The sequence below is a fragment of the Mustela nigripes genome, chromosome 3, assembly GCF_022355385.1.
Source record: "Mustela nigripes isolate SB6536 chromosome 3, MUSNIG.SB6536, whole genome shotgun sequence".
Taxonomy (NCBI): domain Eukaryota; kingdom Metazoa; phylum Chordata; class Mammalia; order Carnivora; family Mustelidae; genus Mustela; species Mustela nigripes.
The window spans coordinates 2,665,873-2,686,155 of NC_081559.1; the positions used below are offsets into that span (position 1 = coordinate 2,665,873).

The 20,283-nt window shown below is 35.7% G+C and overlaps 1 protein-coding gene across 11 annotated transcripts in view; it reads left to right on the forward strand.

Annotated features, from left to right (window-relative positions):
* PMS1 (PMS1 homolog 1, mismatch repair system component) overlaps nucleotides 1-20,283 on the forward strand; it is an 85,272-nt gene that overhangs the window by 57,738 nt on the left and 7,251 nt on the right. For 10 of the 11 annotated variants that reach the window (XM_059393037.1, XM_059393032.1, XM_059393029.1 and 7 more), the window contains 5 exons: nucleotides 6,451-6,573; nucleotides 7,342-7,485; nucleotides 7,654-8,543; nucleotides 16,314-16,793; nucleotides 20,130-20,260. In XM_059393037.1, coding sequence (XP_059249020.1) covers nucleotides 6,451-6,573; nucleotides 7,342-7,485; nucleotides 7,654-8,543; nucleotides 16,314-16,793; nucleotides 20,130-20,260 — 1,768 coding nt within the window. Of the gene's footprint in view, nucleotides 1-6,450; nucleotides 6,574-7,341; nucleotides 7,486-7,653; nucleotides 8,544-16,313; nucleotides 16,794-20,129; nucleotides 20,261-20,283 lie in introns of those variants that run through there. The other variant, XM_059393039.1, reaches the window with a different exon arrangement.

A 20,283-nucleotide genomic window follows, 5' to 3' on the forward strand; every position in this document is an offset into this window, starting at 1 on the left:
TTTTATCCCTTCTGGATTTTTTTGAACATTTTATGTTTCATTTCCAAGAGTATTTATTTTTTATTTTTTATTTTTCTAGAGAGAAAGAGACAGAGGGAATGAGGGTGGGGAGGGGCAGAGGGAGAGAAAAAGAGTCCCAAGCAGGCTCTATGCCCAGCACAGAGCCTAATGCAGAGCTTGACCCCACGACCCTGAGATCATGACCCTGGCTGAAATCAAGAGTTAGATGCTCAACCAACTGAGCCACCCAGGTGCCCTCCAAGAGTGTTTTCAAATTTTACTGCTTTTTTACAACTTCATATTGTTGTTTTATGGATACAAAATCTTGACTCTCTTTAGAGATACTAAGTTTTATTTCTATTTTTAAATTATTTGTTCCTTAAATTATCTCTTTTTTAGGAGGAGGTCGGTTTTGTTTTGCTTTTCGGGTCTTTTTCCTCCAAGCCATTTTTTTTTTTTTTTTGTGAATAAAAAGTCTAATTGGGAACTTAGTGTTTGTGGCTGGGCTTATTGGGTGTCAGGCTTCAGTTGAGTATTAATCAAGATCCTGGTCCTGTTCCCAGAGTCTGGGGGAGTCACGAGTGCCATCATGGGGTGGGGGCTTAGCACACTGCACTGGAGCATACTCACTGCTCCAGTTCTCAGGAAATTCATCTCTCCCCGCTCCCCTCCTTTCCTTCCTTTTTCTTTTCTCTTCCTAGCGCAAAGTTAGATGATTGTCATTGGTTCTTGACAGATTATCCTTATTCGGTTTCTTTATGGAACAGTCTATAAGATAGAATCTGCTTGTTTTTGCTTGTCTGCTCACTTGAAACCTGAAGGCTCTATGTTCTGTGAGACAGTTGGTTTCTTTGTTCTTCTCTTTTTTAATAATTTTTTGAAATTTCTTTTCTGCTACTAGTTCTTCTATTCTCCTTGTAGTATTGCGTTCTTAATAATTATCATTTTATTAGTCTTGGATGGAAGCTTGTGCTCTGTTGATGTTCTCTCTGCCTGAGGAACAATTCAGGCCAGCCTTAGTGGCCAGCTGTGGTGCCTGGAGCACTGGCCATGATCTGACATAGGTCCTGTTTTTCAGAGCTTCCTTAATAGTTGTTAAGTAGTTTCAGTATACCCTAGTGCCACCTTAGACTCGTTATGGTGGCTGACTTGGGATAATAAAGGTACTATCTCGGGATAGTGAATTCCCCCATGTTCCTTGTGGTTTCATGGGACTTCATTGCCCACACTGGTAACCCAGGAAGCTTATGACAGGAGATCCAGACTTGATGATCTTTGGTATTGTGCTCTTGGTATTCTAGCTGTCATAGTTTGGTCAGAAGCACCAGCATTACCTATATGCTTGTTAGAGATCAAGGACCTCATCCAGGACATAGGGAATCAAGATCTGCATTTTAACAAGACCCCACATTCAAGTACGAAAAACACTGACGTAGATTTTGGTCAGTTATGCTTTCACGTGTGATTGGAACTGTCCTGTTAGTCATTTTCCCAGTGGAAATCACTATATTGAGATGTATTGCCAGATCTATGCTTGCCCATTGATTTTTAAATTTTCTTTTGAATTGGGTGAGAGCTGCTGGTAATCTATCACAGATATCAAAACTTTTGCTATACCTTAATGTGGTTATCCTTGCACAGAAAAATGCAGGAATTTGGAAAGCGTGTGCTGCTGAATATTTCCAGTTCCATGGGTTGTCAGAATGATGAACTTTTGAGTATGTCTCTAGTGAGAGTGACCGTCTAACCAAATCTCTCTTCTATTTATGAACTGTGTATCTAAATGGGTGTTGTATTTATGTTGCCAGTAGCTCCCCATCACCACTCCATGCTTTTTGGACTTGTAAGGAGGGTTATCCTGTATCAGAGTTTCTTTGACTCTTTCTCATTCCTGGCCAAAAGCAACTTATGTTGTTTGCCTACTGCTAATAGTTGCCCTATCTCACCTCACTTCTATCCCTATTACATATCTTCAGGTTGTGAAACTTGGCCACCAAGACGCCTTCACTGTACTGGATGGCAAATGCATTCGTCATTGAGAACCTTGGATAGAGAGAATTTTCTGTATCTCTTCCCATAATGTTGAGGGTCACTTTCTTTCCTAGAGCCACTTAATGTTGGAGGATCTCTTATTTATGGATGGCGATCCCCGCTGAACCACTGCTGTGATGGCATTTATTAGGAGTTTCCCAATGTGGCTTTGTTAGCTTAAGGGATAGAGATCAGATTTTATTTTTTTTCATGTTTGTTTTTTGTTTTGTTTTGTTTTTTGATAACTATCTTCTCTTGATATTTTTATCTCTGTGTTTTTCCATGCCAAGTTCTAGGTGAATTCCTCAGTGCTGCCTGATTTTTATTCCCAAAACTGCGTATTTCCAGGATTCAGAATTTGTTTTCCTGTTCTCTTCTAAACTTGTTTATAGCTATGAGTCTTGATTATTTTAATCACCTGATTTTTTAAATAATGGATGTAACTTTTCTTTACTCTCTTGAAAGCATAGTACATGTACTAATTTCAAAGTTCTTTTCTATAGCTCTGTCATTTCTACTTTTCTGGGAGAATAGTCTCTCATTCTCTGCTATTTTATATGCTTTGAAATTTTAATTTGCACAGTCATTGTGCATGCAGGTTTGTTGTTTTGTTATTTTTGTTTTTATCTACTCCACCTTCTTCTTCCCCATGGCTTGGCAGGTACCACCCCACTCCCGGCCCCAGTTCAAAACCAGGTGCTAATCTTAGTAGTTCATGCCTTCTGTCCTGCCAAGACTTTATCGACCCCTTTTCCTAGCTGACTTTGCTTAGCTTTATTTTTGGTTTTGGAGTTATCTGTGTTCTTTCTTGTGACCCTTGCAGGCAGTTCCATAAACAGTAGTCACAGTATTTTTTAAGCATTTTTGAGGGGGAGGAAGAGGGCTGTTTCAGTGGCTCATCTCACATGGAAAGACTGATTTTAATTAATTTCTTGCCTAGTATGTGTTTTCTGTTCCTGTTTCCACATCAGAATGTAATCTCCACCTGGCAGATTGTTTCTTCTTTTAATTGAGATATAGATGACATATAACATTGTATTAGTTTCAGGCATGCAACAAAATGGTTTGTTATAAGTATATATTGCAGAATGATCACCACAGTAAGTCTAATTACATCTATGACCTCACATGGTTACAAAAACCTTTTTTTTCTGACACAGCTGGTTTGTGATCCAAGAGCACATAAGACTTTTGATTTCAGCCATCACTGTCCCTTATGTTTTGCATCCTTAACATCTTATGTTGTCTTCCTTTTAAAGGGTTCAGTCTTGAGATTTTTGTAAAAATTGATTTTATCTATCACTGTTAGGTATTTGCAGGTGAGATCTGGGAGAAGGGAGTTTCTGCATGAATTTGTCCCACTGTCCTGAGCAGAATTACTTAAATTATTTTAGAAACATAACTCCCTGGTGTCCTGGAGGTTTACTGAAAGGGAAAACTACGATTAGGAAATCAGTCAGGGTTACTTCAGCAGAATTAGAGGAGAGGGTAGGAGATGCGTTTGACATACTGGGATGGTGGCAGGACTCACTATCATGCTGAAGACACGTGGAGGAGCCAGTAGTACAGCAGGGCAGCAGTGGCATGAAATAGTTCATCAAGTTTTGAATGTCGTGTGATTAAGAAGATTTTTGTGACTGCTAGTTAAAAATAGTAAGCATTTGGGGTGAAAGAAATAGAGGCTGTACATCTGTATCTTAGTCTCACTGGTGTGTGTGTGTGTGGATGTGAATGAAATTACTCAAAGTCCATTCCAAGAAGAAAGGCTCTGATGATGGAACTCGGGGGAACCATCATCATTTATAGGTGGTAAGCAAAGGGAGAGAAATCAGCAAACCAGACTACAGAGGAAGTGCAGGGGGGAAGCAGAGAGACCAAAAGAGAGGCTTCCTGAGTGACAGAGTTGTCATTGTCTTCCGGCTCTTCAGAGAATCTTCCTGTTTGTTGCCTCAGATTCACTTCTCCCGACCTCCTACCTTGCAGCAAATGGTCGATTTTCTGTTGACAGAGTTGCTGTTTTCTTCATTCTCCAGTTGAGTTCGTAGGTGTTCAGAACGGTTTGATGTCTGTCTAGCTGGCTTCCTGGGACCAAACGAAATTTAAGTCTCCTACTCCTCTGCCATCCTGGACCCTCTCACGAGTCTGCAGAGAATCACATAAGAGAAAGACTGAGTGTCCATTGGAGGTAGTAGAAACCAGATCCTAGGGGATTCTAGGGGATTCTTGGAGATGATGAAGGGAAGGAGAGGCCATAGTCGCAGGGCAGTCAGGGGAGGAGGATTTGTTGATATTTTTGCCTTTTCATTTTTGTTTTGCTTTGTAGGTTGAGGAATACTTAGGTCAGAATCTTGTATGGTCAAATTTTTATTGGTTGTACTGATTAGTCTTTCTCTCTGTCTTGCTCTCTCTTTCTTTTTGGCACTGTTTTGGCCTCTAACAGACATTCTTTTTCCATAAGGTACCCTGATTTTCATTTTTAGAGCATTTTATGACTTTGCTCTTTGATTTTACTTTTCCATATAACTTAAATATACTTTGTTCAAAAGGTCATCCTAAGTCATTTTTAAAACTCAGTATTTGGAAATGATAATTATTCAGTGGACAACTAAGATAGTATAAAAGGAAAATACTATCAATATTACCTGTTTTTACTCATTTCATTTTTCATTCCTACCTATTTGGGGCAGTTTTAAGTCCACAAACCCAGTAAGTCTTTCAGAGACTAAACAGGTGCTTCCTGATGCTCAGCAGGTGCTTTAAGAAAGATCTCAGGTTACCTGGTAAATTATGCAACCATTTATAAATGCTGTGGACTTTTACAGTTAAGTCGTATTTTGTAGTAGATTATCCAGCTTTATTAATTTATTTTTTAAATTGGCACAGTTTGGCACTGTGACAATAATGCACTTAGTGTTCTAAAATTGGTAATGCATCTCCTTAAACACTTATTTCCAAGAGTAGGGATAGCCATAGACATAGAGGGCAGCCACCCAGTGTGTTGGTAAAAAGCCTCATGGTTTCTCCTTACCTAAAAATAGCATCTCCGCTGACACTTTCACTTTCCTAGACCTTAGCTGAAATCTTACTATTAGTGTTTCTTAACAGGTTAATATAAATACCTCTGTTACTAGTTGTTTTAGATAAGAGAGTACAAGCTTATATTTTAAATAACTTGACCAAGATCACATAGTTAGTAATGGAGCTAGGATTTAAATCATGTCGGTCTGGCTCTGTCCTATATTCTTAACAGATCTCTGTATTATCTTTAGAAATAATAAGTAGGAGCATTTTTTCTCTGCTTCTATCTCCTCTCTTTCTTTTCTCTGGTATTTTTTTCTAGGATCCTTTATCGTTTTCTCCCTCCTTTTTATAATAACGTTTGTAAAATAAAGAGCATAAAAATAATTGGGTTGATTGTAGGAAAGTTCTCTGAACAAAAATGAAAATAAAATACTACAATTGGGGGGCGCCTGGGTGGCTCAGTGGTTAAGCCTCTGCCTTCAGCTCAGGTCATGATCTCAGGGTCCTGGGATCGAGCCCCACATCGGGCTCTCTGCTTAGCCGGGAGCCTGCTTCCTCCTCTCTCTCTCTGCCTGTCTCTCTGCCTCCTTGTGATCTCTGTCTGCCAAATAAATAAATAAATCTTTAAAAAAAAATACTACAATGGCTTCAAAGAGTAAAAGGGACTTTTTTTTTCTGAAAGGATATATGAGTACCCTTTTTTTCCCCCAAGATTTGATTTATTTATTTTTCAGAGAGAAACACAGCAAGAAAGGGAACATAAGCAAGGGGAGTGGGAGAGGGAGAAAGAGGTGACTTCTCACTGAGCAGGGAGCCCAATGCGGGGCTCCATCCCAGGACTCTGGGATCATGACGTGAGCTGAAGGCAGATGATTAGCAACTGAGCCCCCCGCCCCGGGTGCCCTTGAAAGGGATTTTTAAATGAGAAATGAAAACACAGTCAGGTCATCTCCACAAAATAGAAACAGCCACTTCTTTATAGAAAAGATGGCAGAAAAGGACAAACATCTCAAAGAAAGTCATAGTATGAAGAATTTCTAGACCGTAAAGAAAAGAAGAAAGAAAATAGGGTTGAACAGACAGCAGTATTTATGTTGTATGCCCTATGACAGTAAAACATATGCCCATTCATGAAGCTTTTATGAATGCCAATTTTTCCTTAAAAAGAGTTGTAGGAAGAGAGAGTTGGAGGCCAAGAACACCAGTGTAATAAGCTTCCATGTTTTATTTAAGGTTAATGTTCAAGACATGGTTATCAGTATAAGACTCTTGAGACCGTAAAATGAAAATCCGTTTTATTTTTTTATACCTTTTGTACTGTATATAGTCAGACCCCCTGGAAACACATTCATTGTTGACATTGTATACTAATTCTGTAACTATTTATTATAATTGCAGATTTATCTAAGTGGATTTCTTCCAAAGCATGATGCAGACCACTCTTTAACAAGTCTTTCAACCCCAGAAAGGAGTTTTATCTTTATAAACCAACGACCAATACATCAAAAAGACATATTAAAGGTAATCTATTTTAGAAAAAAAAAGTATTACTTGGATCAAAAATAAAAACTAGCTCTACCATTTGTCAGCCTGTTGTAAGAACTACTTCAAGGATTTGCTCTAAAATAAGGAGAAGGAGAGGGGCGCCTGGGTGGCTCAGTGGGTTAAAGCCTCTGCCTTCAGCTCAGGTCATGATCTCAGGGTCCTGGGATCGAGCCTCACATCGGGGTCTCTGCTCAGCAGGGAGCCTGCTTCCCCCTCTCTCTCTGCCTGCCTCTTTGCCTACTTGTAATCTCTATGAAATAAATAAATAAAATCTTAAAAAATAAAATAAGGAGAAGGAGATAAGGAGATACTCTAGTATTTATTAAGTGTTGTGCTAGGTGTCTTACATAGGACTTCACAACAATTCTGTGATGAATTATTATCCTTATTTATAGTGAAGAAACTGAAGTATTAGTGACTAAGAAGTTAGTGACTAAGAAGCCCATTATAGCCAGGAAGCAGCAGTCTGGATTTGAACCCTGGACTTTGGAAACATCCATGACTCTCTGATCTTTTAACGGTGAAGCCAGATGCACTGGAGAGTTGTACTTCTTAGTGAATGTTGGTGCTTCATGTAAGTTCAAGGCCTCCAAATGAGTATTACCATGTAGATACTGCTTTTCCTCATTAGCAGTTACATCTACTCAGTTTCTCAGCAGACTATGATTTTTTGGTTTTATTTAAGGGCGGCAGTACTATCTTTACGTGGTATTTTTATCGTTTCTGTATTACATGTATTTCTAGTTAATCCGACATCATTACAATCTGAAGTGCCTAAAGGAACCAACTCGTTTGTATCCCATTTTCTTTCTGAAAATTGACGTTCCTACAGCTGATGTGGACGTAAATTTAACACCAGATAAAAGTCAAGTATTACTACAGAATAAGGTAAATTTGGGAAGAGTTTTTTTTATTTATGTTATTTACAAACTTACGCAGTCCTAACCATTTTCACATGGAAAGTTGCTTATTTATACATATTTTTAAATATTTTAAATCTTGCCTATTTATTATTTTTTGTAACTTACCCTAACATTTGTTAATTTATGTTTTTAGGAATCTGTTTTAATTGCTCTTGAAAATCTGATGACGACTTGTTATGGATCACTACCTAGTACAGATTCTTACGAAAATAATAAAACAGATGTTTCCTCAGCTGACATCGTTGTTAGTAATACAACAGAAACAGATGTGCTTTTTAATAAGATGGAATCATCTGGAAATAATTATCCAAATGTTGATACTTCAGCCATTCCTTTCCAAAATGATGTGCATAATGATAAATCTGGGAAAAGCACTAATTATTGTTTAAATCATCAGATACATGTTGATGACCATTATGATGATCATTTTAATAGTGAAAATTCTGACATTGATAGAAACAGTAGAAATACATTTCAAGAGATCCCAGTGAATAATTTATCTTGTGAGGATGTCCGGAAGGAATGTAGTGAGACTTGTTTTGTAGGTTCCGTTAAGCATACCCAATCAGAAAATAGCAATAAAAGCAATAGCGCTGGGAGTGGGAAAAATGAGGAAGCAGCAGTTCCTGAGAAGTCTTTGGAAATCTGTGCAGATGACTGGAGCAAGGGAAATACACTTAAAAATTCAATGGGAGAAAACATTGAACCTGTGAAAATTTTAGTGCCTCGAGAAAGTTCAGCATGTGAGCTCAATAATAAAGCTTATCCAAGCCCTGAACAAAAGAATCTCAGTGAAGGTTCCTGTAACAAAAAATCAAATGTGCTAGATAACAAATCTGGACAGCTTACAGCATATGATTTAATTAGCAATCGGGTAGTCAGAAAACCCATGTCAGCAAGTGCCCTTTTTATTCAAGATCATCGTGCTCAGTTTCTCACAGAAAATTCTAAGACCAATTTGGAGGATACAACAGTACAAATTGAAGAACTGTGGAAGACATTGAGTGAAGAGGAGAAACTGAAGTAAGTTTCCAGAGCTTGCTTGTGACTTGCTGCTGGGATATTTCCATTCTATATGACTCACTGGGTTTTTTAACTTCTTATTTATGGAAAACCAGAATGGAAAATGCCTTTTGGTTTGGCTAGAGTACCTTTTTGGCATCACTTTTTTAAATTTAGAGGTTTTCAGTGTTTTATTTTTTATTTGGGTTTTTTTTTTTGTTTTTGGTACAGGCCTTCACTACTTATTATTAAAATTTGAAGTTAAAGGTTTTCCATTCTTCTTAATTTAAAAATGTATTTTCTTCTTTTTTTTCTAATTTTATGTTAAAGAATCTTTCTATGACAGGACTTTCTCTTTTTTAAGCTTATGCATTAGAAGAGTTATAACAGTGGTGGTTTTAAGAAATATCTTGACTATTCCCTTTTTTAAATTGGTCTCCAAAATATGTAACACAAAATGAAAATTACAGTATTTTTACAGATTGAGTTTAGTAGAATCAATACTGTTCCTAATCAGTATAAACTGAAGGCTTCTTTCTAAAATCTTTTATTTATTTGTTGGCAACTTATAAACTATGGTGGAGTGTTTTGGTAGGTCAGTAGGTGGTTTGATCTATCTTTGATGAAAAGAGCTACTTATTACTTGCCATTTTTAGACTAGATGATTTAAATAAATATTATAAACTAATACGATGAGTATTTATAGTTGACTTAGAGTAGTATGTCTTGAGTGATATAGCCCACCAGAAAATGAAACAGTGGAATTATACTTCCAACCATATATTATGTATGGTATCTCAATAATATGGTAAATAGCTTGAAGAAAATTTAAACATAACTTATCATTCAGAGTTTTTATTTGATGACAAACGTGGACACTTAACCAATTTTTTTTTTTTTTTACTTTTTCATTAACTTATTCAGTCTTATAAAGACACCATCAATTTAAAATAATAATGACCACTATTTTGTATGTGGGAGTAAAATGCAACTTTCCTTTTTTTTTTTTTTAATTTAAATTCAGTTAGCCAACATATAGTACATCAGTTTTTGATGTAATTTTCAATGATTCATTAGTCGCATATAACACCCAGTGCTCATCACCTCATGTGTCCCTCTTAACACTGACAGGCAAAACCTCCATAAAATTAGCTTGTTTGTTTGCTTGCTTGCTTGCTTGCTTTTTGGTGGGGATGGTTGTGTTTTTTTCTCTTCTCAGGCATGCACAGAAATAGACAAAAGAGCACAGTGAACCCATCACCCTGTTTCACGAACCTCCATGTCATGGTCAGTCTCATATCATCCGTACCTCCATGTACTTCACTTCCCCTTTTTGCTACTACTATTCTGAAGCATATCCTAGGGTTCATATGTTCATAAACATTTTGCTGTGTATCTGTAAAGAGTAAAGATGTTCCTACTTTAAACATAGCCATGATATAATCATCGTAATTCTTTTTTCCATTTGTTCACAAAGGAACATATTTTAGAAAATTTTTTTAATAATTTTTTATCAATAACAGATCAACAATCTAAGAAAACTGTCTTTTAACAGAGAATAAACCAGAATTTTAATGTTATGCCAGTGTACTTTTAACATCCATTCATTTTTTTAAATTTTTTATTTTTTATATACATAAATCATAATTTTTAAAACAAGAATTCCTAATATCATCAGATATTCAGTGTTTGAATTTCTAATTACTTACTACCAGCTTTTTTTTAAGTTTTTAATTTTTTTATAAACATATAATGTATTATTAGCCCCTGGGGTTCAGGCCTATGAATTGCCAGGTTTACACACTTCACAGCACTCACCACAGTGCACACCCTCCCCGATGTCCGTAACCCCACCACCCTCTCCCTACCCACCTCCCCCTGGCAACCCTCCGTTTGTTTTGTGAGATTAAGATTCTCTTATTAATAACAGTTTTTTTAAAGTTTGTTTATATGAATCAGGATGCAAATAAGGTTCACACCTTGTGATTGTCTTTAGTTTTATCTAAATGGCATAGGCATTTTAAGATCAGTGCATTTAACTTTCAGTACAGCAAGTCCACAGAAGTTGAATTATGTTGACCAGGGAGGTGATGTGTTACCTGAGAATGTGGGGAAAAAGCATAGATGTTTCCCTCTCATGGAAGATAGGGACAGTGTGACAGCTCAAAAGATGGCTGTTCCCTCGCAGCCTCACAACAGCAGGTATCGTTCCAGCTGACTTTTGGGGAGTGTCAGCATTGTTTCTTCTTGGAGGCCTCAAGGTATCAGGGTACAGGATTATGGGTAATAGTCCCCATCTAAACACTTGTTTATCATCAGGCAGTATTTGAGAATCCAAAGTTTTCTCTGTCTTACTGCCATTAGGTAATCAAAAGAGGCCGTGTTGGGCAAGAGCAGACCTCTGAAACCACACTGGGATTTAACTCCAGTTTCTCTGCTGGCTTTTCGTAAAAATGTGTGGACAGTATCTCCTAGATTGTTGTGAGGATTAAGTAAGATATTATGTGTTATGATGTAAGAAAAGTGACTGGCACATTCTTGTGATCTTACTTAGAATTTTTAACCTGTGAAAAGAAAATTTCTATGTTTTGATTGACATTATTTTTCACTTGCTTAGTGAAGATTGAATTTAATTTGGAGGCCATAAATAGAAGAAAATATAAGTATTTTGGAATCAGAGAGTTTACTGTATGTCACAAAATGTGTTAGAATCTTTGAGAGCCAGGGGTTTGGGGACCATGGTGGCTGGGTTCCAAAATCATGATCAGTGAGAAAGTGTAGCAAAAATGCTATCCTACTCAACAATCACACTAACTACCACTTTTCTGTAATATTTATCTTGGAATTCGTTCCATGATCCTCAGTTCTGCCGGAAATGCTCAGGGGTATCAGAGTAGACTCCTCTGCTGTGGGCAGTGGATCTTTCTCTCTATACTCCCCTCACTCCTCCTGTCCTGCCTGGGTTTCCCCTTCGTCCTTCCTCTCTCCTTTTCTTCTGTTCTTTCTGTTTCCTTCCCTTCCTCCCTCATTGCCCTTTCTCCTTTCTCCTTTTCTTTCCTCTCTTCTCTTTCCTTTTTCTTTCTTTTTCCTTCTCCTTCCTCCCCCCTCCCTTCCCACCCGTCTTCAGACAGGAGACACTTACTACGGGCGTTCTGTATCCAAGGCCCTCCGCATTCTAGCTGATCACTTCAGATACAGCGATAAACAAAATAGACTTTCTCGACTTATAAATGATGCAGTGTAATGAGGAAAACACAAAGGAATCATAGAATACGAGGAGTCAGTTTTAAAATAAATGTAGAGTTATGAAAATACTTAGCAGTGGGCTTATTCTCATCTATGAGACAGGAAATGGTTCCCTAAGTGAAAATAATCAGAAAGGGATAGGAAATCTTCTAAATAAAACAGCTAAAAGGAAAATAGTGTTATTGAGGAAATGAAAGTGCTCTCTGTAACAGGAACAGAATATGAGAGAGTCTAATAAGTTGAAGGAAAGCAGGCCAGATTATGTAAGATTCTGTAAACCATAACAAAGAATTTGAATAAGCCCTACCATCAGGGTTTTTGTGCTGAGAGCTGAGGATAGACTCAGTGTGGGGAGTATTTAATTTTTCAGTTCTTCTTTTCCAGATATTTTTCCTTTGCTTTTCTCCTTTCCTCTGGTGGTTTAGAAGCCAGATTTAGGCCTCTGCTCTTGCCCACTGGGGTTTCAGTCAATTGATGTTAACTTGAACTTTACATTTGCATACGATGAATATACTTCTACTTAAAATAAGAATAATATTGTAACTGGGGTATTAAAAATGGTAAATAAACTTTATAATTACATGTAATCTTTCATCACAAAAACATTCGATTTGATTACTGGTCAAATCAAAATTAATATTTTCCATTCAGGTTACTGAATCCCTTAATGACATTAAGTCAAATGTAGCAGCTGTTTTTACTTAACGTTTGCTTAATCTTCCTTTGGACATAGCTTTTTATATTTCCCAAGGAACTAATTAAATTGACTTCTTGAGTAAATCACAAGATTCGTACCATATGTGAAAATTTGCACATTATAATTAATTACAAATGGTGACCTTCATCTTGAACTCCTTTTTAACCGTAAGGGAAAAATCTTGAACTGGAATGTCCAAGAGCTAAAAATACTTAAAGTACCTATTAAAAGGAAACTGTTGAAAATTATCTGTTTTATGTAGCTAGTCCAGAATGTCAGATTCTAAATAGAAATGAGAGAAAACCATATACAAAATTATGAATATAGCCTGGTAAGTAACCAGAGAAGCATTTTTCATCTAGTTTACAGTGACACAAGGTCTTTTTTACATTCTTATCCAACTAACATTTCTGTATTTAACAAACATATACTGAGTACAAACTACACAGCATAATGTGGTCTCTTGTCTTTTAGTCTCAATTTTAACATTTAATACAGTTCGCCCCAAGAATGCCATTTTTATATCCTAACACATATCTATATAAATTTCTCCTTAAAAATGTTTCATGTATATTACCTACAATAGAATTTAGCCAGTTTCTTGAGTTACTTAAGATTAGAAAGAGCGTTAATTCTTCAGTCTCAAACTTAAAACTGCATTTGAAAAATATTTTTAGTAAAGTTGCTTAAATAATTAGCAGCCTTTAGTCAATCATGTTCCTCATTCATTATAAGATGTGTTCCTTGATATACAATGATAACAAATGTTTATAATTATTTACTATGGTGCCAAGCATTATTCTAAGTACTTGAAACATTTTAACTCATTTTATTGCTCATATCAAAACTATGAAGTAAATGTAGATTATCTACATTAAATTTTTTTTATTATCTATATTAAATTATTATCCTGAGACACAGAAAAGTTAAATAATTTTTATAGATTTACAGAGCTACTAAGTGGCAGCACCAGACCAGTCAGTCAGTCTCCAGGGTCTGTGCTCTTACCACTATAATTTACTGAACACCTAAGAGTAGTTTTCAGTTTTGGGAGTACTTCAGAATCATCCGTGGAGCCTTTTAAAAAGATGGCTCAGTGGGTTAAGGCCACTGCCTTCCGCTCAGGTCATGATCCCAGGGTCCTGGGATCGAGCCCCACATCAGGCTCCCTGCTCAGCGGGGAGCCTGCTTCCTCCTCTCTCTCTGCCTGCCTCTCTGCCTACTTGTGATCTCTGTCTGTCAAATAAATAAATAAATAGATAGATAGATAGATAGATAGTATTGTTCAACCTCAGTCTTGACCTGGAGAATTTGAAAATTTGAGGATGGGATTTAGGCATCTCAATTTTTTAGAAACAGTTTCTATCACCACTATGCTAGACTGTCTTTGATTGGCTGTAGGAGTTTCATTAATCCAAAAAAAAAAGATGTCTTGATTTTATCCAGGATAATTTTGAATTGTCTATTATCTTGTACCTTTGAAACTGAATTAAATTAGTTTGGATGTATTGAGGTTTTTTTAAAATATATTTTTTCACTGATGACTCTAAAATGAGAAATAAATAGCAACTGAAAAAATTAATATTTAGCTATGAATCTATTACAAATTTAATCATAAAATCTTTATTTTGCATGTTATCATTAGAGTGACTATTTTTTAAAGATTTTATTTATTTATCTGACAGAAGAGAGACAGCAAGAGAGGGAACACAAGTTACCTTTCAAAGAAATGACAATTTTAAAAAAGATCCTTTTTTGCTATTTACCTACATAGTTACCGTTTTGGTACTTATCATTTTTTCCTGTAGATCACAGTTTCTATTGTGTCAACTCTTAATAGTGCAGTTATGCTGGCAAGGGATTCTAAGCTTTCTTTTATCCAAAAATGTCTGTATCATTTTCATTTTTATAGGACATTTTTGCTTTGTATCATTGGATTCTGTTGGCACTTAAAAAATATAATTTACTGCCATCTGGCTATACATTGCTTCTAATAAGTTATATCCATCATTTGTGGTATTCTTTTTTTGTAATGTCTTTTTTTTTTTTTTCTCTCACTGCTTTCAGGGAATTTGTCTGTCTTTGTTTCTCAGCAGTTTGATCTAATGTATCAAACTGTGGATTTCTTTGTATTTATCCTGCTCCGGTTCACTGACCTTCTTGGATCTACAAAATGTTTCATTTATCCAAATTGTCTAATTGTCATCAATTCTTTTTTTCTCTTCAGTTCCACATTTTTAATCTGGAATTCTAATTACATTTTTATCTGGGATCCCAAATATGTGGGGTTGTTTGTTGTACCATAGGCCACAGAGATTTATTTTAATCTTCATTTTTCTCTCCTGTTTAGATTGGGTAAGTTCTATTGCTCTGCCTTCAAGTTTGCCGACCCTTTCTTTTGCCATCTCTCATCTGCTGTTAAGCATTTTCAGGCTTTCTTTTTGACATTTTTAATCTCAGATATTGTATTTTTTAGTTGTAGAATTTCCTTTCGGTTCTTTAATAATGTCCCTTCCCTGTTTACATTCCTTTTGGTTCTCTCATTAGGATAATCTTTTCCTTTAAGTCCTTAAATATTAATAAAAACCCATTTCAAAAATAACTTTTTTTTTTCCTTTGGCAATTTCCGACATATGAGACATGTTAAGGTTGGTTTTTACTGTCCAGTTTTTCTCTTGATCATTACTCACATTTCCCCTTTTTATTGCTTGAATGATAACTTTTGTTTAGTGGACATTGTGGGTGATACGTTGAAGAAACTCTAGATTCTGTTGCCTTCTTCTGAAAAGTGTTGGTGTTTGTTCTGCAACGATTTAAGTTACTGACAGATCACACTGAGCTGGAAGGCTGTTTTATACTTCCTTAGAGAGAGACTTTAAATATTGCCCCCAACCTTGGGGCAGCTTTCTTAGTTCTAGGACATAGTTTTTCCCTTACCCTAGGATGTAGCCCTCATCCAGTTTTAATTTAAAGCGCAAAGTGTTTATTAAACCATCTAATTATATAAAATTCAAGCTCTAAATTCCATTTATTCTGCCATAGGTAGTCACTAAAATCTGTGTCTAGCTCATTGAACATTCTAGCAGTTGTTTTCCTCCAGGCTTCCACTTATGGAATTTTCTGGGATTTTTCTCCCTTAATTTCCAGTTGTTTTGGAAGCAAGGAACTCTGTTCTAGTTATTCAAGCTAGTAAAAGTGCAACTTATATAAGGTAATATTATGTGATATAAAAATAAATAATAAAATTTATTTAAAAAAAAATATTTTTTCATGGGGCACCTGGGTGGCTCCGTCATTAAGCGTTTGCCTTTGGCTAAGGTATCACTCCCAGGGTCCTGGGATGGAGCCCACATCGGGCTCCCTGCTCAGTGAGAAGCCTGCTTATCCTTCTCCCTCCTGTGCTCCTTCTTTGTGTTCCCTCTCACTCTTTCTCACCCTGTCAAATAAAATATTGAAAAAAATAGTTTTTAGTGTTTTTGGGGTTTTTTTCCCCAAAAAGTACAGCTTATTGCTTGATGATTTTATTTATTTATTTATTTTGCCATTCCCCTTCAATGCCAGGAACTTCCCTTTGGGTAAAAGCTATATAAATATGGATCTCTTTTTTGAATGTTGAGTCATTCCAATATCTGCCTATTTTTGGTTGCTTTTCCATGTCCATTTTAAATAGTTGATCTCTGTATTTTGTTCAGAATTATAGTTAATGTAGGGAAGGTTAGTCCAATATAGGCTCCTTCATCATTATCAGACTTGGAACACCAGCTCTTTATTTTTTATAAAATTTACTTCAGATGGCCAATACGTTTCTGATTATGACCTCATTAGTTCTATTTTATCTTTATTCCCAGATACGAAGAGAAAGCTACTAAAGATTTGGAACGATACAATAAGCAAATCAAGAGAGCCATTGAACAGGAATCACAAACATCATTTAAGGATGGCAGAAAAAAGATAAAGCCCACCAGTGCATGGAATTTGGCACAGAAGCACAAATTGAAAACTTCATTATCTAATCAGCCTAAACTTGATGAGCTCTTTCAGTCCCAAATTGAAAAAAAGAACCAAAACATTAAAATAGTTCAGATCCCCTTTTCTATGGAAAACTTAAAAAAAAATTTTGAGAAACATAAATTTGACTTAGAAGAGAAGGAGGAACTTTGCTTGCTCCACAATCTCAAGTTTCCTGATGCGTGGCTAATTACATCCAAAACAGAGGTAATGCTATTAAATCCTTACAGAGTGGAAGAAGCCCTGCTATTTAAAAGACTTATTGAGAATCATAAACTTCCTGCAGAGCCACTGGAAAAGCCAATTATATTAACAGAGAGGTATGTTGAAATAATAGATTTCTTTTTTTAACTCTCAAAAGATTTATCAATCCATACTAGATTGGAAATTCAAAGCAAAAGTTGGAAGTGTTTTCTGGTAGAGAAAAGTCTAAAGAATTCTTTTTTAAAGTTGATTTTCTAATCTTCAATGGAATTGTTTTTGAGTAAATAATTTTAGAATATTCTAGCTAGTTTACTTCTGCAGTTAGTAAATATCAGCCTCAATTCTCCTGTTCATAAGTGACTTGCCTCGGACAATTTTGAAGTTAGGTTGCCATGACTCTGTCATTGTACACTTTCCATTTCAAGTGTATACCAAAATAGAATTATACAATGAATACCTTTATCAACAATTACCAGGATTTTGCCACATTTGTCTATTTGTCCTTTCAAATATATATGTGTATATTATGCATACACACACACACACACACACAGACATATTTTCTTTTTCTTTCCTAAATTTTTTAGCCAATTTCCACCCAAATATCTTTTGGTTTCTCTCTTTTAAAAATGACTTACCTAATCACAAATGACATTTTCCTATCTTACACAATATAATTCCTTGAAAGTATATCTCATTGTCTCAACATGTCTTTTTTATAGTTTTTAAATTATTAAATTTAATTTATCTAAACAAATTAAAATTTAAAGTATTAAATTTAAAATTATTAAAATTAAAATTTAAATTATTAAATTTAATTTGTATCTAAGGTCCAGCCGTTACATTTTGTTTCTTAAATCTCTTCTAATATCACACCATTAACTTGTTGTTGATACTAAGTCACTTGTTTTTTAGAATAGCCTACTGTCTCAGTTTGTCCCTTTGCTTCCTCGTAGTTCCTTGTTTTTTCCTCTCCCATGTTTAAACAGAAGTTAGTCCTGCAGGATTGAATAGATTTTGATTATACTTTCTGGAATGACCATTTAATAGGTTGTGCTATGTGCTTCTTGTTTCATCACATCAGAAGGCGCTTATCACTGGTTTCTGACACTGACAGCTGCACTCATACCTTAAAATTCCCTGTCAACCTTTCCATCTAATGATTTCATCCATTGATGATTGTTCCCCTGAACTGATTTTATTATAGATTACAAAATGGGGTATTTCCCTTTAATATCCTACATGAGCAAATTATTTTCTGTAAAAATGAATAGCTAACAGCTAACCTGTTAACATTTCCCTTTTTTAATATTTATTATTTCTTTCTTTGGTCTGACAGAGGAAAGAATCATATATATGAAAAGAGATAAAGGCCTGAAATTAGGGGCACCTGGGTGGCTCAGTGGGTTAAGCCGCTGCCTTCGACTCAGGTCATGATCCCAGAGTGGGGATCGAACCCCACATCGGGCTCTCTGCTTACCTGGGAGCCTGCTTCCTCCTCTCTCTCTCTCTCTGCCTGCCTCTCTGCCTGTGACCTCTGTCTGTCAAATAAATAAATAAATAAAATCTTTAAAAAAAAAAAACAAAAACCTGAAATTAGAAAGCTATTGAGGGTTTGATCTCTGGGACATGTTACTGGATAACTCTGTTTCAGAACTCCCAAGAATATATGAAAAAATCTTTAATAAAGTATATTAAAACTCTTTTGTTAAAAAGCCCTGCTACCAAATTATGATTAGGATTGCTTTGAACCTGTAGATCATATTGGGGGGAATTGCCATCTTAACAGTACTGCATCTTCCAATCCCTGCACAGTGGTCTCCATTGATTTAAGTCTTCTTTAATTTCTCTCAGCAATATTTTGTAGTTTTCAGTATAGAGGCATTTTTTTGAAAAAATTTTTCCCAAATATTTTGGTTTTTGATGCTAATATAAGTGGGTTATTTTTTAAATTTCATTGTCTATTTATCTGCTCTTGATATACAATATAATTTTGTATTTTGAAAAAAAAAATCCGTTACCAGAAGGAAAAAATAGAGCCAAGACACAGGAAAACATATATCAGAGCTGTCTTTTTCTTGTTTTTTTTAAAGATTTTATTTATTTATTTGACAGAGAGATCACAAGTAGGCAGAGAGGCAGGCAGAGAGAGAGGGGGAAGCAGGCTCTTTGCCAAAGGCAGAGGCTAACCCACTGAGCCACCCAGGTGCCCCCAGAGCTGTCTTTTTAATTAAGACAGCAGTAATACATTCACCTAAATCCAGCATCTTTTATAGTATTCTCTTTGAGATTGGCTTAGCAAACTGTCAAAGAATTAGAAAAAGAATTAATACAGATTCGGCCTGTATTAAACAGTTCAAAAATCTGATAGTACTTTCTGTTCTTCCCTTAAAAAGAACTAGGGTATATATGAAATTTTAAACATGATTACTTCTCTAAATGGTTATTTATGAACTTTCATTTATATTTTAAAAATCATTTTGTGCTTCTACAAATTAAACATTTTTAAAGATTTTTTTCCTTTATGATATTCTGTTATTCAAAAACAAATACATTAAAAACTATTATTTGCGGGGTGCCTGGGTGGCTGAGTGAGTTAAACCTCTGCCTTCGGCCCAGGTCATGATCTCCGGAGTCCTGGGATCGAGCCCCGTATCGGGCTCTCTGCTTGGTGGGGAGCCTGCTTCCCCCTCTCTCTCTGCCTGCCCCTCTGCCTACTTCTGATCTCTCTCTGTCTGTCAAATAAGTAAAACCTTTGAAAAAAAAATAAAATGAAAAACTATTATTTGGGACCCATACTAGCCTGATAATAAAGATTTCTTAATTGAACATGGACAGCAACAAAACTGAATTCAAAATTGTTTTCACCCTTCTTTTGAAATGTGACATGCCCACCACAATTAATATAAGTTTTTCAAAACTGAGTGAAAGACTGGAATTATGGGTTGGATTCAGTGTCCTTACTACGGTTCTAATGCAGATTGTGTCATTTATCTCTCAATGGCATAACTTAGATCTCTGTAAAATAGGAAGTAGGAGCTCAGTAATAACAATGGCCAATGTTTGCTGAGGATTTACCATATGATAGGAACTTTACTAAACCCTTTGATCTTAACAACAGCCTTATGATAGAATAATAATAATATAACAATGGCATTATTTATAAAGTTTTTACTTGTATTTTATAGAGAGAGCACAGTTTTTGATCTCACATTTAGTTCGTAATGTTCTAAAAGATAGAAACTGTCTTTTATGTCCATTCTTCCTCCTTTCTGTATGCTGAATATAGTAGGTCTTCTAAGAGATATTAACAGAGATGTAAAAAAGTAAAGTTTGTCACAGGGCTACTTATGAATCATTTTTAAAGGGCCCTTGCATTAACTTTTTTCCATAAATCCTCTTATTTCATTTTACATATTTAATAAGTTAAAGGACCATAATTTCTTTTTCAGTCTTTTTAATGGATCTCATTATTTAGAGATTTTATGTAAAATGACCACAGATGATCAGAGATACAGTGGATCAGCTTACCTGTCCGATCCTCGTCTTACAGCAAATGGTTTCAAGATAAAATGGATACCAGGTATGATGGTGTGGTTTACTATT